The sequence below is a fragment of the Euprymna scolopes genome, chromosome 2 (genome assembly GCF_053919585.1).
Source record: "Euprymna scolopes isolate OS-2025 chromosome 2, ASM5391958v1, whole genome shotgun sequence".
Classification (NCBI taxonomy): domain Eukaryota; kingdom Metazoa; phylum Mollusca; class Cephalopoda; order Sepiida; family Sepiolidae; genus Euprymna; species Euprymna scolopes.
In genome coordinates this window covers 120,266,421-120,293,307 of record NC_136483.1, presented here as the reverse complement: position 1 = coordinate 120,293,307, position 26,887 = coordinate 120,266,421, and the positions used below count along the sequence as shown (strand labels likewise).

Genomic DNA, 26,887 nt, shown 5'->3' with positions numbered 1-26,887 from the left:
ACCAAAATCAAAACCTTCCCAACTTCATATTAATAGAAGCAAGCGAAGGAGAACCATTAACAAAAATGTCTTCATTCAAAATAGGGAAAATATTGTCCGATATTAAACCTGCAATGGTCAAGAAACAGCAATGGCACACTTAGTGTAAGTAACAAGCTAAAACCAAGCAGCAAAAATCTCCAAATGGAGACCTCTTGACAACCCAAAAATCCAAACTTATCCCCACAAAACACTGAATACTAGTAAAGGACAAATCAGGAACACTGAATTACCTGTGTCCTTTGGAAGAGCTCAGGACTAATTGATAAACTAAAATGTTGATGTCAAAAGAACCCAAATTAAAAGATCTGGTAAAATCATAAATACAAACATCTATATTTAACACCCACCAAATCCACAATAACATTAAAATAGGGTATGAAAAAATAAACACTGAATCCTACATACCTAACCCACTCAGACGCTACAATTGCCAGAGATACGAATACCATTGAGACCGATGTACACACCCTTCAGTATGCATGAGGTGTAGGGATAACGAGACGCAAATTGTAAAAAAAGATCTGAAATGCGTTAATAGCCAAAAAGGCCATTGCGCAAATTCAAAAAAGTGATTTATATGGGGAACCAAAGAAACAAATGGAAAGAAAATAAACCACCACCCAACAAAAGTTAAAACCAAAATAAACAGACCATGCTTAACTTTCAGACCAAGAGCCTCAATCCAAAACAGATTTGAGAAAATTCACATGGAAGATCGAAGATGAGACACTAATGACTAAAAAAGAAATTGACAAACCAGAACACCAATGACTAACAAATTCATAGCAAACTACTATGAATTATTACTACTCATCTCACTTTTACGTTCAGTAATCTGTTTACACGAAACCTTTTTAAAAGAAAACATAAACATAACTACACACCCTGCAATAACAAACAATAAAATCCCACAAAGACAGATTAACTTGAACACAACTATGCAAGCAATTGCCGTATCTGTGATCTTACAAAAAACTTTAACAATATGCTCAGTTTACATACCACCTAATGACACACCCAGTGAAATAGAATCAAACAAACTAACCAATCAACTCTCAAAACCATAAGTACTGTTGGGACATTTCAATAATCAAAGTATCATATGGGAAAGCAATGAAACAAATAAAAAGAAAAATTAATTAAAAATAAATCAAAACAATTTTTGTCTATATAACGACACATACATACATACACCCGATAATAGATCTTACTTTATGCAACCCATTCATATATCTGAATTACAATTGGAAAACATGCAGGAGTGATCATTTCCCATTGGAATACCTGAACACAACTCTGGAAAAAAAAAAATACCATGCTGGAATCTAAAAAAAAAGTTAATTGACAAAACTTGTAAAACAATGTCAGTCTCTTCTGATAGCACAAGCAAACAATGATGAGAATCACTTGACCTTAAACAAATGAAAACATCCCAAAATCATCCACTTCTACCAAATATAATAAACTGTGATTTACTGAAGAATGCAAAGAATCTATCTACAAATGCCAAGCTGCAATAAGAAAGTTTAAATAAATCTCAACGTCAGAAAATTTAAGTAAATTTAAGAAATACAGAGCTATAGCCTGACACATCATTAAATAATCAAAATGAAACACCTGGCACAACTATGTATTCAAAATAAACACAAAGACCAAAGATGTATGGAACATGATCAGGAAAATAGAAAGAAAAAATAAATCTACATTTCACCAAAAACACATATGCAATAAAAAGAAAAAATAAATCTACATTTCACCAAAAACACATATGCAATAAAAAGAAAAAATAAATCTACATTTCACCAAAAACACATATGCAATAAAAGCAAAGCCAACATAACAACTAAAAACTTTGCCCAAGTCTCCTCTTTCGAAAACCAAGCAAAAAGATTTAAAAAATTTTTTTAAAATAATTTAAGAGATTAAAAATGTGGATTTTAAATCTTAAAATACTGAAAATTTACAACCAAAACTTTAGAATTAGAAGAATCCCTCTCTAAAGCTCACAATACAAAAGAAGAATCTGACAAAATTCCGTACAATTTTCTACCAAAAGTATCGATGAAATATTCAAGATATGCAATGAAATATGGCATTCTGGAAATATCTCCCAAACATGGGAGCAAGCCATAATAATTCCAATCGCCAAACAATACTCCAAACCAAATGATACCAGGTCATCAAACTTTAGACCAATAGCATTTACAAGTTGCGTTAGGTAAACATTGGAAAGAATGATGTATATCAGATTAATCTGGTTCTTAGAATCCAAGAACCTAATAACCATTTGATTCAACTGGAGACATAAGGGAGGCCTTTATAAAAAAGAACATCTAGTAGCCATATTCAACATTGCAAACAAAAACGACACCATGGGGAAACACAAAGTTATGAAATACCTAAAAGAAAAAAAAAAAAAATTAGAACTGAAACGAAGGATGCCAATATTCATTTAAAACTTTCTACAAAATCGACAATTTAATGTAAGAATAGGAACATTTTCTGACATTCAAGAACAAGAAAACAAAGTATCATAAGGAAGTATCCTTTCCATAACACTGTTTCACATGAAAATAAATATTATTGTTCAAAATCTAACTACAGGAATACATTGCACACTCTACGTGGATGATTTTCTAATATATTATAAATCCAAATGCATTTATCCAATAGAGCGTAAACGCAAACTTTGCTTAAACAAAATAACAAAATAGAAGAAAACTGTTTCAAATTCTCACAAACCAAAACGAAATGTATACACTTTTGTAACCTGCAAAAAATGCACAATGACCCAACCCTAACATTGAATAAAAATCAAATACAAGTAGTTAATGATTATAAATTTTTAGGGATTATATTTGACTAAAAATTAACTTTCTTCCCCTGTATCACTTAAAAGAAAAATGTAACAAACCCATGAACTTATTAAAAGTAGTAGATCACACTAATTGCGGAGCAAATAAGCAAATGCTATTAAAACTATACCAATTCACAGTGCATTCCAAGCACCTTTTATGGATCAGAAAGACCTAAAAACTTGAAGCAATCCATTACCAAGAATTGAGAATTACACTTGGCGCTTTTAGCACATCTCTAATAGAAAACCTCTATGTAGAGGCTAAAGAAGCCCCACTAGCAATAAGAAAGGAAAAACTAGCTCTCCAATATTTTACCAAACTAGCTTCAAATTCACTAAACCAAGCCTCTGACTGTATCTTCAGCTCGGAATGCGAAACCTTATTTGGGAAAAACAACAAAGCAATAAAACCATTCAGCTTATGAACTAAAGAACTGACCCCAAAAATAAACAAATACTATCCACAAATCAATCCTCTCCAAAATCCTGCCATGGCAATTAAAAGAACACAAAATTCTACTAGACATAACTAAATATGCTAAGGACAAAATAAAACCAATAATATTCCACAAAGGATTCCAAAACATAAGAATCAATTACCCTAATCACCTGCCTATATACACAGATGACTCCAATAGTCAAAATAAAGTAGGGAATGTTGCCATATCATATGAAGAAAAACTAAGCAAAAGATTAATAAAAAATCCATATATAGTGCTGAAATTAATGTTATTGATTTGGTTCTCAACCTAATTACTAAAAGTAATCAAAAACAATTCCTCATATTCACAGATTCTCTAGTTGCCTTAAAAATATCAACTTGCAAATAACAAAGAAATAATTCTGTTGGATACAGTCATATTGGGCTAAATCGAAATGATAGAGCTGACAAAGAAGCAAAGAGCTGCAAAAGGAAAACTCAACAAAATACTACACACAGACTACAAGCCTCAAATTAAAAAAAAAAAAAAAATGATTACTAAAAAATGGCAAGAGGAATGAAATTAATGTATAAACAACAAATTAGAAAATATGCAACCTACCATTGGAGAATGTCAGAATAAAAACAACTTTTAACAGGAAAAAATTAAATTGATTACACATGGGCCACACTTGTTTAACATACTTGTACCTACTGGAAGGTGCTGAACTCTCATTATGCACAGTATGCCAACAGAAACTCCCCATAAAGCATATATTACTAGTGTATAGACTTTATTCTACATCGAAAGAAATATCATAAATCCAATCTTAACCTCTTCGACAAAATAGAACTATCCAAAATAATAGACTTTCTAAAAGAAATAAATTTATTCACCATAATATAAAACCAACTCCCAAACTTGGTCCACATACCAAAATTGCCACAAAATCTGCATGACTATGCTAAGGTTGATAAGCCATTGAGTACAAACAAAATGTATCTGCTCCTTGTCCACTGTCTTTGCTATTTGATTACTGTCTGACAAACTTTGTCACAAACATGGTATCACAAAGTGTCAGAAAAATTAGGTATGTTAATCTGTTTATTTTGTCGGCAAACAGTCAGTTTAATGTCTATAGATAAACAGCTGATAAATCTATAGAATGATGGACAGACAAATATTTAGATATACTGATATATTGGCGCTCTCTTTGCCTCGAACGATTCCCAAAGTTTCCTAGTTATTGCAACCTCTTATTAAACGGCTGCCTGCATTGAATTCTAAATCACAACTCATAATAAAATCTTTTCTTTGTTTGCTCTGTTTTTCATGATGTCTTGCCTCTTCCTCTCACCTCATCTCATCTATTTCATGGGTAAGATCTGTTCATGATTCACTCTGGGAAAAGTTTTAGTTTTTCATTTGTTTGTGTGAAACTGGAGATAGAGATCTATTATATTTCATGTTGACCTCAGCAGGTGGGGGGGGGGGGTATGTTTGTCTTTCTTCCATTTTAAAAGTGCTGGTAAATCCCAACTGTTAAAATGAAAAACTCTTGGCAATGACCAAATATGCAAAACTCTTTGGAGAGCAACAAAAAGGGATTGGCTCATCAGATTGACACCATAATCATCATTACACATATCTTGCAATGTGTGCTCATCTTTATTGCTATTACATTGTGTGTGTACATATCCCTCATATATTAAGTGTATAAAAAATGTTACTATTAACAGACACTGGAATTGTGTGTCATTGATTTCAAACCTATCATATCTTGTCTTGATGCAATATCTTTTAAACTAATTTTGTCTTTTTTTTCTCTATTATTCCAGATGAACTGTGATGTCCTTTTAGTTTGTATTGGTCGCCGCCCTTTCACTGAAGGTTTAGGTTTGGAAGGATTGAACATTCAACTTGATAACCGAGGCAGAATCCCTGTCAACAGCCGATTCCAGACTTCTGTTCCGAAGTAAATAAGTCGCTCTTTTTTATCTTTTGCAAGTTTAAGCAACTATGCTTTCCCTCTCATTCAACATACTCAAGTGCATTCTGTTTTTCTTGTAAACTTCTCTCTTGTGCTTGATCACCTGTTAACCCACTATCCTAAAACTTTGTAGAGGACATACTTAACTTGTAGTTTAGTTTCAATCATGTTCAGTTTTTCCTGTAATTTTATTTGTTTACTAAAATTCAATTTTGAAAACATTGTGTGTGTGTGTGTGTGTGTGTGTGTGTGTGTGTGTATTCCAGGTCATGTTATATGCTACTGGTACCAGTACTACCTGCCTCATGGTCAGGTCACCGGCGACTAAACTGGTTTGGTGAGGAGGGTAGCTAGTCTCTCTGAGGGATTAAAAACAAGACCTTCCAAAGGGCGAATGAACCCTTTTTTGGGGTCAACGGCCAACTAGCACTGTGTGTGTGTGTGTGTGTATGTATGTATATGTGTGTGTTGGGGTGGAGAGGGCTCCCGTAAGGTGTGGTGAAGGCAACCTTTCTAGGAGAAGCAAATCTCTGATTTAGAAAATCATAAAGTGGGAGACCAGTACCCGCATTAAGCTGGTCTGCAGTTTAACTTGTTGCTGGCTATCTTGCTCTTGCTTGTTGCTGGATCTCAACATTTTGAACCAAGAGAAAGACTTAGCTGTCATACAAAGCTAAGACTATAACATTATCTGTGTATAGATACTCTCTCAGGCATTTGTCTATTAAAATGGTCCTGTGGCAATGGAAGTCATTTTTGGGCTCATAGACTTTAAGTGTCTGTGGGAGTGGCACTCGTCTGACAAGACGTTGCAATCATCATCATATTCAAGGTAGAAAGATATTCAAAAATTAAGAATAATTGAATTTCAACAAGTCGTTGATAGTGCTCAAAGAGAGCAATTATATATATATATTTTATTATTCTTTATGTAAATAGTCATATCTCGCCTGTATTTACATTATAATATATATATATTCTGTGGAAATATTATTTTTCAATTATATTTCACTTTTTTTATATACTAATCCTTAATTTATGAAGCTCAATGCAATTACAGAGCATATAATAAAATATATAACAATTTTCGAGTGTTGATTTTTAATACTCATTTAATTAGTTGTAAATAAGAAAGTATTACATGATTGGTGCATTGACCCAAACAAATAAACCAAGTGTGATAATAGAAAAATAGATATAAAAACATTAGTTATAATCAGATATATCCATGGATTATATTTGAACATGAAATAGGCTAGATGCAAGTGTTAATATTATATTTCAGTTTTTAATTTATATTTTTTATTTGATTATTTTATTAAATGTATAATAGTTTTTCTTGTCCAAGAATGTACTCATTTTATCTGGCAAGTTGATTTTAAATACAGCATAAACAGATCCGACAATTCTATTCTCTGCTCTCCCCTTGCACCTTGTATCCTTTAAAACTACACACTAGTCCAACTGCCGAATGATGGCACGTCACGATGCAGATCTGTATTAAGCTAAGATGATCCTTAATAGTTATGTATTGAAGATGGATGCTTTTATAAGATAAGTTGTGAATATGCAATATTTATTTATTTTTTTTATTAGGTGCAAATGTTAATATTATATTGATTTCAGTTTTTAATTTATATTTTTTATTTTTGATAAAATTACTGTTAAAATTTTTTATTGGAATTTGTTAATTTGTGGTTTGTGATTTGTTTGCTATTTTCCTCAAAATAAACGCATTCTCGAATGTCTGTCCATGTGTTCTTTTGTAAAAATAAAAAAGAAAAAACTGTCGACATTCTTTAATAGACTTTTCAAATAGTCATACTAATAAAGCGTGATCTAGTTTTTAATGTGTGCAAAAAGGGGTAGATAAATTTCATTTAAATCAAGTTGAAACTGACTTGAGGAAATCGACTTAGTTGCCGCAAGAATTACATACGTAAACTTTGCTAATTGAGTTTTTTTCTTTATTTCAATTAGTGAAAGGGGACGTATTGCCGTACTTTCCCCATAACATGTCAATTGAACTTATATTAAGTAGAATGGTTATTGTTATTATTATTTTTATGTTTTTTAATGGAGAGTAAACAACACATTGTGAATGTGTTATTGGCAGCTCCGGTAACTCTCGCTTCTCTTAATTTGTCTTTCAGTCCTCATTTAGAATGAGTGATTTTTCTGACAAAGGGAGAAGAAAAATTGTATTCTAAATCAGCGGTATTTTTGCATGAGCAGTTGCCTAAGATGTCATAAAATTTCTGTTTCTATCTTTGTAACCATGTCACTAATAAGGGTGCTGGAGATAAACGTTTTAACTGGGCTGATGTTATCCGCCTGATAGTCAGGGACCCGAACCTTGGATTAACCACTAAGCAGGCTGTCCTATCAACAGGTGCAAAGTACTAGGGCTGCTGTATTGCCATTTGGTGACTGGATTCTGGACCATGCAGTAGTTTCTAGTGGGGCTTCTCGATGCCATATTAGTAGGTAATTGTTACGGCTACAAAAAAGAATATTTCTTTTGTTTCTTTTTCTCTCTTAATTTCCCTCTCTGCCTTGCTTTAACCAAGTCTGTTGACCTGTTCCACAAATCCCAAAACTCCATCATGGAGTTTAAAAAAAAAAAAAAACACAATTAAGCCCAAAACTCCAACTTCCAATGTAGACCCCTACTATCATGTCTCCTCCAACATCAGGGGTCTACATTCCAACCTTCCAGAGGTTGAGACTCAATTATAGGAGACTTATTATTCCTAATCAGAACTGACATTTGACCGACTATTTCCCTAGATGAATTCATAATTAAAGGATACTCTAACTTAACATCAAAATCTGACCCCCAAAGGCATGGAGTATGTGCCTATATTAGAGATGGCTTTCCATGTGGTAGAAACATCTCTAGAGAAGACCCTACATTACTCTATTTGTGCTTCCAGGTTGCACATGCTCAAACTACTGCGTTTATATTTTCCCTCTATTGCCCTCACAACAGTAGAGTTACTATCTTTAAAAGCATATCTGAGAAAATTGATCACATCCTGTCAGCTCATCCTTTGGCTAACATGTTCACAATTTGGAATGGTTAGCCCATTCAAACAATGATGATGAGGGGAGGTTCTGTCTTGATTTCTCTATTGCTTATGATCTAACTCTGATTGTTCCTGAACCCACCTATGTGCTCGAGGTCAGTATGCAAGTTTTCTAGACCTTTTTCTAACAACTTGCCCTGAGCTATGTTCAGCCTCTGTTCTGTTTCCACTGGGATCTTCCGACCACTTAGTTGTATCAGCTAAAATAAAAACAAAATGTAATAAATCCTCAGACATACCTCTCCATCGTACAATATATCGATGCTCTACGGCTGACTGGGATAGTTTCCATTTTATCAAATCTATCTCTGCGTTCCTCCATAGTATGACAGAATGATTAATTATAAGTATAGACTGCTTCATACTCTTCCAAAAAGTTCCAGCCAAAACCTAACAGCCAGCTGTGGTTCTTTCCAGAATGTGCTTTTTCCATTGCTTTCAACGTAATAGATGTATTGAGACTAAAGCCGCCTTCAGAACTGCAAGCAACCACTGTTAAAGAGTAATAAAGAATGCAAGAGAGCTATATGCTCAATCCGTTAAGTCCAAAGCAGCTGAGCAGCAGCTTGGTTCCCCACCAGTTTTGGCAAATAGCAAACAGGGTTTGTGTGCTCTATCCCAACCATCATCAATGAACCTGAGGTAAAAGCATCAGACAAAGCCAAACTCTTTGCCAAGAACTTTGCAGCTAATTCTACCCTATGTGATCAAGGCCCTATTTCTTCTTGTATCTGAAAACACACTATGTGACATACAAATATCTTTGCGTGATGTTGCCAAGCTAATCAAAAACCTTGATTCCAGTAAAGCAACTGGCCGTGGCAGCATTCCAAGTATAGTGCTGAAAAAGCTTCAACTAGAACTAGCTCCCATACTTACAAAGCTGTTTAAGCATTGTCTTAAGGAAAATTGCTTCCCAACACCCTAGAAAACCTCATCAGTATGTCCTGTATTTAGGAATTCATTCAATCTTTTAGTACAGACCAGTAAGTGTCCTGTGTATCATGAGTAAGTTGCTGAAATCTGTTAGAGAAGTAGTCAACCACCTCAGCGAAAATAACCTTTTTTATACACATGCAATATGGTTTCCATTCTACTAGATCTACAGATGTGCTAATGGTTATATCTTATAGGATTAACGAATCTCTCGACGGGGACTTCCTTCCTTAGGCAATTGCTCGATATATCAAAGGCCTTTGATAGGATATGGCATAATGTAACCGCATCATTGTTTCTCAAGACTTAATAAAGACTAATCCATGATCATATATACTTTGGATGTTCTCCAATATTTTTCTACATAAAAACTTTGATTTTTCTACAATATAGTATGTACGGTCCAAATCTCTACATATATAGTAAGGATATGGAGTAAATTTTGAAATAATGTTTGATTATGAATTTTTTTTTTTTTTTTTTTTTTTTTTTTAAGCTATTGGATCGGTAATGTGAGCGATATTTAATTTATGCCAACTAAGTAGAGGGAGCTAGAAGTCCTTTGTGAAAATTCAGTTCTGATTTTGATGAAATTTTACTAAAGATTTTAGATATTAAATTATTTCCAAAATTTCAATTTGTTGTTAGGGTTGAAGTAATGAAGGGTTGTTACAACTTCTTATTTGAAAATTCAAATATTTCAGATTTGCATGAAATTTAACCTATATTAATTAGAGAGCATTCCTTATTAAGGAAGATTTCTTGAAATTCAATTTCTTAAAACCCCTGAAGATGAAACCTTAAATTTTAGATATTTTTCTAACATCAAAATGATTTTATGGATTATGAACAAAGTTAGAATAAAAGTTTTAGACATAAGGTTTAGTATCATTATTTGCTGATTTTAATCTTTGTAATGCAACATAAAAGTGAAATTTATTAGAATCTCTTCAGATGAGTAGATTTGCTAGTTTCTTTATAATAAAAAACAACTTAAATAAAACTTTTTCTTTTATGTAGCATATATGCAATTGGTGATGTCATTCAGGGTCCCATGTTGGCACACAAAGCAGAAGATGAAGGTGAGGAGCAATATTTTTTCTTTTTATTCAATTTTTACTCTCATTTTAAAAGAGTAGAAAAATTTTTTTTTTCTCCCTCCTCTATTCTGTAATTTTAAATTCACCTTTATTTTTCAGCTTTATCTAATATTCTCGGCATGATAATTATTTATGTTTATTAAAATTTCATAGTATTGTATACTAATAAGAAAAATAATCTGTTCTAAGCCAGCTTTTAACTTAGCTTTCATTTATTATAATTTGAGAAATGTATAGTTTTTTAATTGTAACATAAATAAAACCATTTGACCAGTTTTGTCATTTGTGAATGAGGCAGGGGGGAGGAGTCTTTTTTAATCCTTGCCTTCCCACAAGTTTATTGGAAAAAAAATGGCTATTTAGAAACTATGAAATATAAATGAAAATAATCAGGAGTGCTATTTAGATTAAATGTTACTCTATAAAAATAGTATTTTTTTAAGAAGAAATGATAATCTTAAAATGTGTTGTTTAATCAATTAATGTTGATATTGCAAAGAAAATCTATTGTTTGTTGATAAAATTTTCGTTTGACCATCTATTATATAAAAGCGAAAATGTATATTTGTGTGTGCATTTTTTTTTTATTGCTCAACAAACACCTGGGCATCCAGGCTAGTACTTTATCATATATGTAAAATTATTATACTGAGCAAAATTAACAATAAATAACAATGGGATTATTTATTAAAAGAGACTTTGAAAATCGTTTATGTAAATTATATTTCCATTTAAGAATTAAACAATATTAAATATTAAATCTATTGTGATTTGAGAGTAATAGTATCACTTTTGTTTACACATGAATGTTTTGTGTCTAACAGATTGTTGCCTCAATTATGCTGTGACACAATGTAATAAGATATTTTAATAAATTAGCTAGAACTTGAGGGTATGAATCAGCCAATGTAAACGTTCCTGCATGTTTTTAAGTTCTGGATATGATGTTCATTTGCTTGTGAGGTCCTAATTTGAGAAGTTTGGGAAGTGTACAATCATACACTAGTTACCATTATTTCTAGATCCACGCTGACCCAGAGTGGGGTAGTATCTGTAAGGGTCTGTACATTATTTGTTTTAAGCATGGCACTAAACTCCATCAGACACTTTGTGAGCAAAGTGTTCAGCCTTACTTTAACCTTCTTGAGATCTTTTCCCCAATCTTTCTGCTTTTTTTTTCTGTTAACCTTATTTCTCAACATCACCTACTTACATTCTCTCTATCCCTTGACATAAAAATGTATCTAGTTTGGGAGCTTTAGAAAACATAGTGTCGACCTTTCGTTGCTATTATACCCAAGTCCATTCTGATGAGCAGTTGGGTGAGTATTTCGCAGGACCCATCTATGTGTTGAGTAAAATTTATCAATTACAGGCTTTTGTCCCAATCCAGAGTGCCTCCCCTGTTTTGTAGACCTAGATTTTCCTTGCACTATAAATTAACCTTGTGTTTAAATTTTTCCTTGTAAAAAAGGAATTTTAAAGCTGAAATAATTTTGTAAGAAAACTTAAATTCCTAATAAACAACCTTAAGTTCTTGGCTAAATTTTCTTATTGTTTAAAAAATTATTTGTTTTGTTTGCAGGTATCATTTGTGTGGAAGGCATATGCGGAGGTGCCGTACATATTGATTACAACTGTGTGCCTTCAGTTGTTTACACGCATCCTGAAGTTGCTTGGATTGGAAAAACTGAAGAAGCACTTAAAGAAGAGGTGAGCCAACAGTTATATGTACTTTACTTAATAAGAAACCAAGATTTTATTTTTTATTCAGTTTTTATTTTGTAATTCTTTAAAATTTAACAGAAACATTTTTTTATTTAGAAAAATGAGTTTAAATATTTTTATTTATAAATAAAATTATCAAACAATTTTGCATGTGTATTTTCCTTGACTATGTGACTTATTTTTATTTACTATTTATCAAATACTGTCAAAAAATATCTTGCTAAAAAAAAATTACTGAGCTTCTTTACAACCAGCAGTAAGGACAAGCCTGTTCTACTGTGGATATTCTAGCATCATCTCTGATTGCATATACTATACACTAGATAAGGCAAGTGAATCTAAGGCAATAGTGATTGGCATATCCAAAGCATTTGACAAGGTCTGGCATAAAGGTTTTCTCATGAAAATGAAATCGAATGTGAATCAGATTCTTCCAAGACAAAAGAGAGATCCAAGTCATCCTCACTGGTCGCTCATCTAAACATGATATTAATGCAGGAGTGCCCCAGGGAACTGTTATTTCTGATCTTCATTAACTAACTCCCTGATGAAATTGGACATGTTTGCTGATGACATCACTCTATTCTGAACATGTCGGCAAAACAAACACACATATATTCAGGTTTCCTCTTTAAAAATAAATCTTTCCAACCATGAATTGCTATGGCTAATAACACCCTAAGAATCCAACATTCAAACTCCTTGGCTTAATTCACTGCAATGTTGTGTCTATGCTTGTTTTGCAAGTACTTCAATGCAATATGCTCTGGCAAACTTGTTAACTATGTACCCCCTCAGCATAAAAATTCTTTGCCAACTTAACAAACACAAAAATGAAAAGATCCACAAATGCCAGAAGGCTTTCTATTCCAATAGCTTTTTTGCTTCAACTGCTAGCCTTTAGAATTCTGTTTCCTTGGCTGTAAAAACATTCAGAAATTTAATGTAAACAAGCATCTTGCTTCACTACTCTCCACTTAAGATGTCCTTATAAATATGGCCTCTAATTTGCAATAGCTCCTTACATCTTAGTAGAAATTTGCCTTTGTAGAAAATGGAAATAAAAAAGTAAAAAAAATAAAAAAACAAAACAAAAAAATAGCACCCACTCAATTACTGTCTGCGTCCATCAAGCAAGGTAGGTGCATATCTCTTCAACATGTTGGTCGAATTATGTGCCACCGCCTTAGTCAATACCTGTTTTTGCCCAGCCCAATAGACACTACCTACACTGCATGCTGGGTGATGATCAGTTCTTGCTGGTTGGATGTTTTTGTTTGTAAAGTTATTGTGGCTTCAAAGTTAGAAAATTCATTGCTGTTGAAATGTGTGAAATTTCAACTCCAACAAAAAAAAAAACAATGAAAAATGTTTGGATTAAAAGACTTTTGTTATTCATGCATCACTTGTAAAAAAAAAAAAAAAAAAAAAAAATTTTCTCTTTTGTTTTTTTTTTCTATTAGCAAAAACAAACAAATGAAAAGAGTCTATTTTGAAGTCTTAAAAACATGTTCTGCCTTTTTAAATTAGGTTGTAATTTTGTGTGCATGTCTGAAAAAAAATCAGATTTGGCATGACCATAACTTATTCAATATAAAATTACTGTAATATTCATTTCCTTGAAGTTGCTAATAACCCAATTAGTGCAAGCGTGAATTAGTGTTAGTTTCAACTACCAATAAGAATGAAAAATAAGTCAGTTTTCTTTCTTTGGTTCAATATAATAATATTGAGCCAGAGAGGAGCATTTGAAGGGAGAAGGAAAAGTTTAAGCAAAAAAAAAAAATGTTACACACACTTAACTCTTCTATTTTGTTATCTATGTTAGCAATGCTGGGTAACTCTGTGAGTATGTAATAAATATAAATTAGATTGAAATTTAAAATTTTAAGTGATTGACTCTTCACCTATATTCTTTTGCACTTTCCAACATTACTCCCTGTGTAAATGATTTACTACAATTATCCATTCAAAAAATTTGTGCTCTTCGATATTTATTTAAATATATTTGAAAGAAAAAAAAAATGATCTTAATATAGTACTCTTCTGCTGAGGAGGAAATGACTTTAAAAAAGTAAGATTTTTTGTGCTTTTTGGTTTAACTTTGTTAGCAACCCTTTAGCTTAACTGCTGGTGACATAATTTTTTGAATTTTTTTTTATAGAGTATTTTCCCAGAAAATAAATATGTATGGATTATATTTATAAATCAATTATTGAAAATGTTTTTACCATATTCGATTTTTTTTTTCTTTCTAGGGTGTTTCTTACAATGTAGGCAGATTCCCTCTGATGGCCAACAGTCGAGCAAAGGCCAACAATGAAACTGATGGCTTAGTGAAGATCCTTGCCCACAAAGAAACAGATCGTTTGTTAGGAGCACACATGATTGGTTCTGTAAGTAAATTGATTTTTTTTAATTTGAAACACCAGAAAAAGTTTCCATTTCTCATTCTATACATGCATTCTTTAACCTTTTGATCCAGTTTAAGTTCACAATCAAATATATTAAAAAAAATTGATTAAATTGCAGTTAACATAAAAATTCATTATGATTAAATAACTTATTAAATTCACTTTTTATGAGAGAAAGTTTACCCTCTGAATAAAGAACAGAAAAACTTGTCAAAATGTAATTTTATTCTCTAAGTAGCAGTACCATACCATTTTTTTTCTTTAGATGGAATAAACTCAAATCCAGCATTATTGAAAAGAGCATAAAAAACAAAAGCAATATTATCTTTAGTTTTTTTTAAATCGACCCATTAGAACCGGAGTTATGACCATTCAAAGTATCAAAAAAACGTGTGGTTAACTGAACATTTTGCCTTAAGTCAGTCCTATTCAAATGCATATAAGCTTGTGACTGAAAATGGTAGGAAATTTGCACAATTTGCAGACTAACTCATCTTTAAAAAGCTGTATCTACAGATCTTTTTAAGATATTATAATGAAATTTTGAACATATTATCATAATACCATGAGGGTTCAGTTGGTTTTATTTACGACCATTTCACTTCGTAACTTACGGACGAATTAGCATATTTCAGTCACATTTTAAGTAGAAACATCATAAAAACAGCTAAGAAAAATGGTAAGTAAGACTTTATCATCATAGGAAGTATTATTCTAATGTACATTATCATTTCCAAGATGGCGACTGGGAAATCCAAAATGGCCACCATGACATGATTCAAAGAAATTATTAACAAAATATGGCTTGTAGCATATCAAATTAAAGGAAATTTTGTACAGATCAGAATTATGTTTTCAAGTGTATTAAACTAATTAGTAGTGTTGAGACGATTCCTAAATTTTTTCCGATTCTGATTCCAGGAAAATGTTGATTAACGATTCTGATACCAAGTATGATTCTGATTCCTGTGGAATTGTTGTTTTGAAATATACCATTATATAATCGAAAGTTTTTGTGTAGCGAAAAATTTGGTACAGCGAAAAAATGGAAATACAATTAAGGGAATTTCGAAAACGATTTGATTTTTTTTTTTTTTTTTGTAAAATTTCTTTCATTGAAGATAAAAGTCAAAACAAATATTTTAACCATGAATTAAACATGCACCATAAAATTAATAACAATCAATTTAAGGAGTTATTTTATATATTAAAAAATATAAAGAAAAAGGGCGGACGTACACGAATGCTACCCCTGTAGCAAAATACGCATCGGCTCTGTTGTTCGACTGAAGGAAAAGTTATTATTTTTACAAGCCAAGAATTTTTGCGTATGTGACCTAGTTTTTTTATTTTTATTTTTTTTTTATTTTGGCTTGAAATTTGCCCATGATTGTTATTAGGATTTTATCTTTTTTTTTTTGCTGGAGTTTATATAATTATTAACAGGAAAATTGGTGAAAGTCAAAATAGAATCCATCCCCAAAAAAAACAAAACAAAACAGATAAAATCATAATAACAAAAATCGGTGAAGCTTAGATAAGTAGGTCCCACAGATGAGCCTCGTTCTGACATTTGGAAAATTTAGGTTAACAACCGGTGAAGCTACTGAAAAGTAACCCTTTTGAATGAAGATGAATATAAACAATATTTTCAAAATTAATTTCTTAATTTTACTTAAAAACAAAATGTAAACATGTATAAACAAAATATTTTAGAAAATAATTTCTTAATCTATATAATGATAAAACTCAAATGACCTTGTAACGAGTGATGTAACCCACTTTACGGTTTACGACATCTGGTTGCGCATGCATACATGAACATTAACCCATAACGTAAACAAACAAACACAAATCGCTTCTTTTGCAGATTTTGACCTACGCACTGAAATATTAACGTTATTATTTCAAAATTATTATTTAACATGGGAAGAGTGGGGGTGTTTTGCAACTATTCTTTATTACAACTATACTGCCGCTATTTTCTTACAACTAAACAACTTTAACCCGTTGACAAACATAAGAACAATTGTAGTAAAGCCAAGACTACTACTACTCTCTATCCGTCCCTTTTCCTTCTTTCCTTTCTTTATTTTTTGTTTACATTTCTAGACACAAAATACTTGTGTGAGAACGGTGAATTTGTTGACACATTTACTAATCTGTTTCAATATTAGTTTTATTTTATTTTATTTAGGTTTTATTTTTTTGCTTCAGGTTTTATTATTTTTTTTTTTTAGATTTTAAGTTTCTATAACTTGGTTGAAGGATTCCAATATAGGTTTTTCATTCTTATATTTCTCATCGGTAGGTTCATGATTTTTGCTGCTAAATGACTTTCGTCTGCATTCGATTCGTATGAAAATCATGTTTAATTTTCGATTTTTGAGCGATTATTCGGGAAAATAGGTAACTTTACATGAATAGGGAGGATTTTGTTTTTCATGTTTGAGTGATCCGTCAGTGAATTTTCATTTTGATATACTTTCATAGAAATGTTTCTGTTATATAAAAAAAAAAACTATTTTCTTTACGTAACAAGTGTCACGCTCGTACATAAATTCCATAGCTAATATAACATACTGACCCAACGGGTTGTCTAGTTTTAAATAAAAATTGATTATAAGTTTGAAACACAAGTAGTGGCTAGTTAGAACAACAAGTGCGCATAGCGGAAATTCTTCAGGGTTTAAATGTATTGTAATGCTTTTATGGTGGTCGAAAAACGTTTTTCAGCTGCCATATTACTTCCTATTTACTTGCCTCCCCACGAGGGCAGAGTTAGACACAAGATTGGTTTTAAATATAGAGAAGCATTTATTACTAAAAAAACGAAATGATGAAATATAAAAGTAAGTTAAGCTAAAAGTAAATTTTTTTCTTTTTTTTAATTCAAAGAATTAAAGAAAGAAAAAAAATTCCAAGAACTTTTGAAACTCATTAAGATAAAGATTACCTTTTAAAGTAGTTAATAAAATTCTTGTGCATAATATTAAATGTTATGAAAAGTTTTATGATGTTTTTATCATAAATTTTTGACAGCATTAATCTCACTTATACAAACAGTTCAACTTAAAAATGTAAGAGAATCGTAATGATAGAATCATAAATCTAAGGTATTTTTTAACGATGCGATTCTGATTCCCCTCAAAATACACGATTCTTATGATTAACGATTCCGATTAATCGTCCCACCACGACTAATTAGCATAATTAAATTTCATTTTAACGGCTTTAAGTAGAAGCATCACAAAAACCAGTTAAAAAAAAAAAAAATGGGCTTTATAATCATGCAAAATGTTATTCTGATTCAAGATGGCCACCACGACATGATTCAAAGAAATTATTAACAAAATATGGTTTGTAGCATATCAAATGAAAGGAAATTTTGTACAGATCAAAATGATGTTTTCAAGTGCATTAAACTAATTAGGATAATCAAATTTCATTTTAACGGCTCCAAGTACCCATGGCAATTATCAGGTGAGTTTCCACCACTATTTTGTATAATTTTTTATTTTTAAATCATTGTCGAGACTTCAAAAGACATTGTGGCCATTTTTTCTTGTTCTCATGTAACGCTTGGCACTACTTATTTTTTAAACAGAATAAACATTTACGATACCAAAAATTTATCAAGGTAGGTAGAAGGGTAACTTGCCTTTTGTAACATTTGTTATGTGTTTTTTGACCACTTTTTCATACTACTGTGGATTGTAAAACAAACTCAATAAGTAATTTTTTTTTTACTTAAAACACACAAACCACTTATCCAGTTAACTTATCTAAAAGCGTAGTCATTGTCGGTTATTCTTTTTCAAAGAATTAAAAAAAAAAAAAAAAAATTCTTTTCCTGTCCATAATCAAAAACTTGTGTTTTCTTAATAATAACAAAAACAAAATGAATACTTTATGTTCATTAGTTGACAAACACTTTGTTTACAGATTTTTTGTGCATGTCACAATGCACAACAATTCTCATATTCATATGCGTTTATCACTATTTCTATTGACTTGTGCATGAGAAGTTTTTATCCAATTCTTTTTAAATTTTAGGACAAAAGAAATTAATTTATATTCACTATTAAATAGCATTTGAACAGTTTCTATCTTTACTTATCTTTGTACTGCAAAGCGTCAACTTTGAGATATTCAACTTTTGACTGGGAAGACATACGTGTTGTGTTCAAATTCTGTAGCAAAGACAATTCTTTTCTTTAATTAGCTAAAAAATAAACAAAAACAAAAAAACAACTAGAACGTCGTTGACGGGTACAACTTCCACTTCAAGTATTTACGTAAACACACCCCGACTGTTTATTTGCAAAAAGTGATCTACCGCCAGCGGGTATGCTATGCTAGCACGGTTCATCGTTAATAGTTGGATTTAAATAGCAATTTCTTTGAATATACAAATCACAAAAAAAATATTAAAATACCATTTTAAAGTAAATTTTATTGTAAATCCAATTATATAAGTTTTATTTTGATGGATGTAGGAGAAATGTACTTATTACGGATTTAAAAACTATGAGTGTCAAATTAAGTAGCAGTGTGCACTTTGTCCAGCACTGAACGTTATGGTGTCTGGTATTGCTACTCTAAGTATGATTCTATTGAGAAGAATTAATTCCTTAAAATTGTGCCAAAAATTAGTTGTTCAATCAATTTTCATAAAACCATGTCCTTTTTTATAAAAATAAAAAAAGAATTGTTAAAAAACAAAAGCTAAAAAAGAAAATGCATCATTCAATGTTATTTTCATATTTTATTGCTTCTACTTTTTCCTTTTTACTTGTATGCTTAGAAAAGCAAAAATAGATACAATGTTAAATACATACTTTTTTAATTTGATAAAAGTCCACTTCCTCCAAAATGGACATGTTGGATTGGGACAAAGATAGAAATACCCTAAGTGAAGAGGAATTTTTTCTTCTGACTTGGAGAAGAACTGATATTACTTTCATCTTAACTTGGAGCAATTCACAGCATTCAAAAGTTGTGTTCCTTGATCCAAGGTTTATATTATAAAAAACATGATTCTATGAGCCAATGGAAGTACAAATTGGCTTAGTTATCGTGTGTTATGGCAAATCATCTCCTTTTTATGGGTCATTTATTGTCAGAAACAAAACTGATTGGAAATGATTTGATACAATTGAACACAAGTTTTTGGAGTTTGGAAGATGGAATCCCCTCCCTCCCTCTCTTTTTTTTCAGAATTCTGAGTTTCTGTGTGTGTGTGTGTGTGTGTGTGTGTGTGTGTGTGTGTGTGTTTTTTTAAACTGACTCGGGAATTGAATATTTTTTAATTGACCTTACACCTCTGTAGTTAGAGTAAAGTCAGCTATTTTTTCAGTTGTTCAGAGTTAGTTGGATTTTGTTTCATCCAACTCCACATTTCTGATTATATTCATAACTGAGTGGAAATTATGATTTCATACCTTTCCCAACAGAAATTGAGTAAATGATTACAAAAGATTTGACGGGATTTGAACTTGGCATAGTTGATCCATCCTCATTGAAATACTTCAAAATATAACAATGCTTGCAATATTTGCAAAAACTAAAATGTTAAAACGTTATTTTAGTTTTTCCAAACATTAAATTTTTTTCTTTTGTCATCAGTGCACATTATTTCTAAGTTGCAATGTACTCATTTCAGTGTGCAGGAGAACTCATCAACGAAGCTGCTTTGGCAATGGAATATGGAGCATCTTGTGAAGACATTGCCAGAGTTTGCCATGCCCATCCAGTAAGTTACCTCTCTCTTACTTTCATTTAAATTTAGACACACTCATGCATGACACATAAAAACAAAGGGTGATATTTTTTTCTTTAAGATTCTGCATATTTTATATCATCTGGAAGTAATCCTATTTCCGATCCACCCAACAATAATAACCCTTTTTTAAAAAAAAAAACTAACTAAACACCTTTCAAAGTTTCCAATTGAAGGTAAATAAGTTTTACCAGAATTTGTGAGACATATCTGGGTACTTGTACATATTTCATTATCTCCATATTTTCAGAATTTCAACTATTTTCAACATCCATTGTTTTTAGAAAATTTCTTGAAAAATATCAGTTTTTTTAACGAAAACTCAAGTTGTTTCATGGCAAAATTATTTTTTAACATATTTAAAAAACAATCTGTTGAAAATAATCAAGGCATAATAAACCTTGTTAGTAATTTTTGCATTGCTTATTTAGAATTACAATTATTGAAAAAAACAAAAATACAGAAAAATCTTTCTGGCGTACATACTCGTCATGGAATGAAGGTGTCATATACCAAAAATCATGTAAATTAACTATTTTTTTTTTTTTTAATGAGAAAATCAAATTTTACAATTTTTAGCGATTAAAAAGTTGTAATTATTTGGAATATAAACAAAATCTTTGTAGTCAAATTGAATGTCACCCTTGGATTTTAACACATTCTAAAACATTCCCGATCTCTGTCTAGCTTCTTCATAAAATTAGATTTTCTTACTTAAAAATAACTACTTGATCAATTTACGTGATTTTTGGAATATGACAGCTTTGTTCTGTGGCGAGTACGTACATTATAAAGATTTGTCTGTATTTTTTTTTAATTGAGTGTAATATAAATAAGCGCCATTTTTCTTCTATTACTGGATTGAAACTTTCAACTTAAAAAGTTTTCAAAGTTAATAGTTACCTAAAAAATACAATTTATTTATCCTTTTTTGTGAATTTTGTTGTGATAATCTGTCAATTTCTTTTTAATCTCACAAAATATACAATAGGAATATAAAGATAAAATTCTTGTAAATATTTCATCAGACCAACCTTGAAAATATAAATTCATTTTATCATTATTTCTGAATTCAGTTTATTCTTAAAATTATTGACATTAGAATTACTTTCCAAAATTATATTTCATTGTTTTTTTATATTATTTACATATTTTATTTATTTGAAATTATTTGTTAGAACTATTTAAAAAAAAAATAATTTGCTCACCAATCAATTCTTTCTAGTAAAGTAGTTAAATCTAAAGATTTGAACTTACTCTTTGATTGAAATTATTTAATCTTTTTAATATATTAGGTTGGTGCAAAAATGTCGTTTTTTGACGTTCAACTATATATCTAAAAACATCATTTTTGCACCAACCTAAGTTTTCAAAATAGACTTTTTATTGACTGTTGACTGACCTTAGCTGTCAATATCTAAATTCAAACTTGTACCCACAAGTATAGGTTTGAAAATTTAATTTCTTATTTTCTACTTGTTTTACCAGGCAAAATCTATTTCTAATAATCTGCACCTAATATTGCATATCCTCTGGTAGATGAAAATATTTTGGCAAATCAAAACATTCATCAGTTCTAATTTAGAATTACACTTTCTGGAAAAAAAAAATCTTTGAAGTATGCACTCGTCATGGAACAGAGACTTCATATTCTAGAAATCATGTAAATTGATCAAGTAATTTTATGATGAAGTGAGACGTCACATGGGAGCCAGTGTTTTGTTTTAAAATTTGACTACCGAGATTTTGTTTGTATTCAAAATAATTAAAAAAATTTTAATTGCTAAAAATCATAAATTTTTTTAGTTAAACAAAAACAATTGGTCAATTTATGTGATTTTTGGAATATGACATCTTTGTTCTGTGACAAATATTTATGTTCTTTGTTTCTGTATTAAAAAAAAATTTTTTTTTTTCAAAAAGTTTATTTCTAAATAAGCACCCACTAATCATAACAGTTGTGTATCTGTATATTTGTTAGTAATTTCAGTAATAGTCACTTCATCAAAGAAACCTTGCATGTCCTTTCCATTCACCAAGGCAAACTTTTACTTTTTTTTTCTCTCAAATTGAGCAAAAAGTTATACAATGTGAACATATTTTTTTGTGGCCACTTGATGTAAAGTTGCACTAAACAAACATCATCTAATAGTGATGAATATGATGTAAATAGATGATTCTTTCAATGTGAAGTTCTTTATACAAATATTTCTCATGTTTAAATATAAAAAAAATTAATTTTGGGGGGAAAAAAAAAAAAAGGATTTTCTGCAATAAAAGTTTGCTTGTTATAACCAAACCAAACTATCAATGTGGCCATGGCTAAGGTGGAAATATGAGGACAGTCAAAATAATATTGATGTAGAAATTGAAAAAGGTTTGATACAAATAGCAAAGCAATAAGTTTTTTTTGTTGTTTTACCTTTTAAGATATGTATTTGTTTCATAATTATCCCATATTTTAATATTTTCTCATAGAATAGCATAAAAGGGGAGGAAAGCGGAATTAACAAAAATTTGACCAATTATGAAAAAGTAGTTATAAGTAAGAACAATTAAAGAATTCTCAAAATGTTTAAATTTAAGATATCAAAAAATAACTTTGTATAATATTTTTTAATTACCTTTTTTATTAATTTTTTTTGTTAATTTAAAAAAAATTTTTGTTAATTTTTTTGCTTCTATTTTATATTTCTGTAAACTTCAACATTATTTTGATTTTAAGACATTAATTACTAAAAAAAATTCAATTTTATAAAAATATTGTTGTGAATAACCATATCAAATAAAAATTTTAAATGGAAACAGAAACTTTGGAAATCAGTTGCCAAATTTGTGTTGCAGTTGCACTATGAATTGGTTTTTAGTATAGAACATTTGATGTACTGTAACAATATTTCGAGATGAAGTTATGATTTTCATATAATTATTTTCTTTTTCAGACTGTTGCCGAGGCATTCAGAGAAGCAAATATTGCAGCTTCTTATGGAAAACCAATCAATTTTTGATAAATGATATGTTTATGTGTACTTAGGTAGCAAGGATTCATTTTATTTTTATTATTATTAATTTTTTTTTTTTTTTTTTACAAAATGTTTTTAATTTAAGAGAACAGTTGTCTCCTGCCTCCGTTATAAAATGACCACTCTGGAAATAAGAAACAAAAGCAACAACACTATAAAAGACATTGTTGCAATGGTTGATAATCAACATTTCTAAACTGGAGTCAAACATTAAATTCTAACACAGCTGTACATATGAAATCGTCGTTGTTCACTTTTTTCTTATTCAGCTTTTTCTTTTGTTACTTTTTCTATATTACAACCTCTAAAATTGATCTCACTACTTTTTCTTTTAGTATGTGATTGAGTTAGGAATATCTGTACGGACTGAAATATGTTTTGGATTTCGTATGGGCATTGTGTCCAGATGGGCATATAAGATGTTTGTTTTTTCTGCCTAGCCATTTACTTGTTGACTACATGCCAGCATGATCCATTTGTCCATTCGGCTCTATTGGTTTGGCTAAACCTATGGAGGCCCATTCTTCTTGGAAATGAGGAATACCTCTTTCATAAGACTATTATTCTAAGGTGTCTTAAAAAATTTTTATACTTGTATTCACCTTAAACAAGGTATATTACCACTAAGAGATAAGGAATTACTGAGAATTAGGGGCCAGATGTATAAGGCCACTCCTAAGTACAGAGTTTTGCAGTAAGATGTTTCTGGTTTATATTACATTAGTAGTTGGGGAACAGGGAGTAAATTCCAAAGGCAAGCAGTTTGAGCAAAGAAGCTATTGGAATAGAATACAGTGAAGAAGTGGAATTTTGCTGATTGTTGGGTTGGTCAAGGGTATTTAGGTTGAGGAGTTTGTTAGAGCATATACCATTGAAGTATTTGTAAAACAAGTACAGGGCTTCAATATATAATATGAACCTTAAGTGACAATGTGAAACCTATTAGCGATTTCTTTTTTTTTTTTGGGGGGGGGGGGGCTGATTGATACATCAGCTCAGATGTGACAATAATACTCCATGCATGTGTGAACAGTGACTTTGTAGTAATATAGGATACTAGCAGGTGTGATAAGTTTTCTAGCATGATAAAGGGAGCCCAGTATTTTCTGTTTATTTGTTCCAATTCATGTTACCTTTGAATGTTGAACTCTCAGGTAGGATGCTAATAATAACCATGCAATCGATGATCAGAGAGGTTTCTTATAATTACTAAAGAGAGTTTTTTGTCTTCGATGAATTAAATGTAACTATCCATTTTTTTGCTCCATTCCACTACAGACGAATGATCATTTTCTAATGATTCAGCCATTGTCTTGGATATATGTGCATTTTTTTTTTTTCCAATATGTTGAGAATAGAACATGTTATCAGCAGCACATATAACTCATTCCAGACACAATTACATTAGAAACGTTTTTTATGAAGATCAGGAACAATAAAGGTCCACATATTGACCCCTGGGGCACACCTGCATTAATATATTTAAATTTATAGCCATTAATTATGACCTGAATCTTTCTTTTGTCTAAGAAGGATCGTATTCTATCAAATATTCATCCTGTACAAATTAATTTTCATGTCAGACCTTATCAAAGACATTAAATATATCAAATGCTACTGCCATAGCTTTATCTGCCATATTCAGTATATTAGAAAATATAGTTGGGCGGAATATTATTCTGTATGGGAGAGAAGCATTTTTCTAGAGGAAAATATTTGTAGAGCTCATTTTTCTGGACAATGGGAAAAATATTTGTAGGGGCCTATTCATTTGGAAGTGAGGAATATCAAAAGGGGCCCATTTTTATTGTGAGGAGGGTGGGGGGAGCTATTCTAATTTTCAAAATGCGAGAGATTATATAATTATTTCCACAACCAAACATGACAGCCAACAAATCATGTTGACTGTCATGGCTCTTGTGAGCTACAACGCTGTTTGGCTGTGGAAATATATGTTTCACCTGGATAGTTTATATATCCAATAGGGATTTTTCACCCGGATGGCAATATATATATATCTGCCTGAGATGTTTCATATAGATGGTTGTATGCATATATCTGTTCAGGTTACATCTGGATAGTTATATATAATCAAATTGGAGGAGCAGATATCTAAACGGAGGTTGTGCTCATATAATTGGATAAAGCCTTGGACTACAAATGCAATGTTAACTTTTTTCATTGTCCGCCAAGCAATTTTCATTGTCTGAAACCAAAATATTGTTTAAAAAAATTTTTTTTTTACTTTTATCATTTACAATTGTTGCAAACATAATAAAAATGTGCTCCAGCTTGTTTTAATGCTGACAAATGGTTTTGTTTTATTTTTAATGCAGAGGAAAGTAAAATAAATTATTTCATATCATAGTTAGTTTCTTACTCCTGTGTTCAGATGATGTTCTGCTCACCTCAACGAGTAAATCTAACCCTAACCCAACAAGTCCGTGAAGCAATTTGGTTTGCAGCTGAATATCAGGAAGAGTATCAATAAACATGGCACCATCCAAGTTTACAGACAGGATCTTCCATGAATGCACACCTTCAAATATCTTAGTTTGATACTCAGCAATTATGGCAATATTCTTAACTAACTTGCTGCATGCATCAATGCAACGTGGTGCATCATCACTGGTATCCACTGTGACTGCAAGAGTGGTTATCACCAAAAGTTGAAGATTGACTGGATTTTTGTGAAACTCAGAACTTTGTACAGCTCAGATTGCTTAAGGGGAGGCTGGAGCAAAGATGTTATGGAAAGCAAAATACTCTGCTGGATGTTTGGAATTATACTACTTGACCACATCTGCAGTAAGAATATTCAAAAGCATTACGCCATTGCATTGATTTAGGGTAAGATGAGATAATGGCTGTTTAGATGGTTGTGAAATGTTCTGAGGACCAATGAAACTATTGCAAAGTTACTGAAAAACGACTAATGATGAGATGGGAGACACTTGCGCAAACATTTCTGTGAAACATGACATTACCCGAACCGAACTTGTGATTAATGGAGACAAAAGTTCACCATTGTGGACTTAGCTATAGCTTGGAAAAAATGCATAAGAAAAAGATTTAATAAATATCTTTCCCAATTTCTCTAAGTTTATAATTACCAATTAACTTTAACAAATCAAAAACGCATTTTAAAATGTTTTTCTCATTGAAGATAAAAATTTAATAATTTTTAAAGAAATAAAACACAAAGTTCTGATGTTTTGAACTTAACAGTTCAGCTGACAGTCACCAGTTACCAAATTTGACTAAAAGTTTCAATATTTTATTGTATATAAAAAAAAAAAAACGTTTTGTGGGATAATTTGGATAAAAAAATTTTTTTTTTAAATAGCCTGTCACAACATTTTCAAAGAATCAGTTGATTTGAAAAGTGTTTTAAGATGAACGGATTTTTTATAGAAAAAGCTAGAATTGCATAAAAAAAAAAAAATTTGACCGCATTAAAATAAAATTAGACTACAGTAGAACACTGGATACGGCATTAAAATT

General features: G+C 30.9%; 1 protein-coding gene across 1 annotated transcript in view; it reads left to right on the top strand.

Annotated features, from left to right (window-relative positions):
- Positions 1-23,623, top strand: part of LOC145295415 (dihydrolipoyl dehydrogenase, mitochondrial-like) — a 61,709-nt gene extending 38,086 nt beyond the window's left edge. Inside the window, exons 9-14 of the mRNA XM_080141466.1 lie at positions 5,160-5,296; positions 10,357-10,418; positions 12,022-12,149; positions 14,423-14,560; positions 20,244-20,333; positions 23,303-23,623. Coding sequence (XP_079997592.1) covers positions 5,160-5,296; positions 10,357-10,418; positions 12,022-12,149; positions 14,423-14,560; positions 20,244-20,333; positions 23,303-23,368 — 621 coding nt within the window. The 3' untranslated portion in view covers positions 23,369-23,623. The remainder of the gene's footprint in view (positions 1-5,159; positions 5,297-10,356; positions 10,419-12,021; positions 12,150-14,422; positions 14,561-20,243; positions 20,334-23,302) is intronic.
- Positions 23,624-26,887: the final 3,264 nt, after the last annotated feature.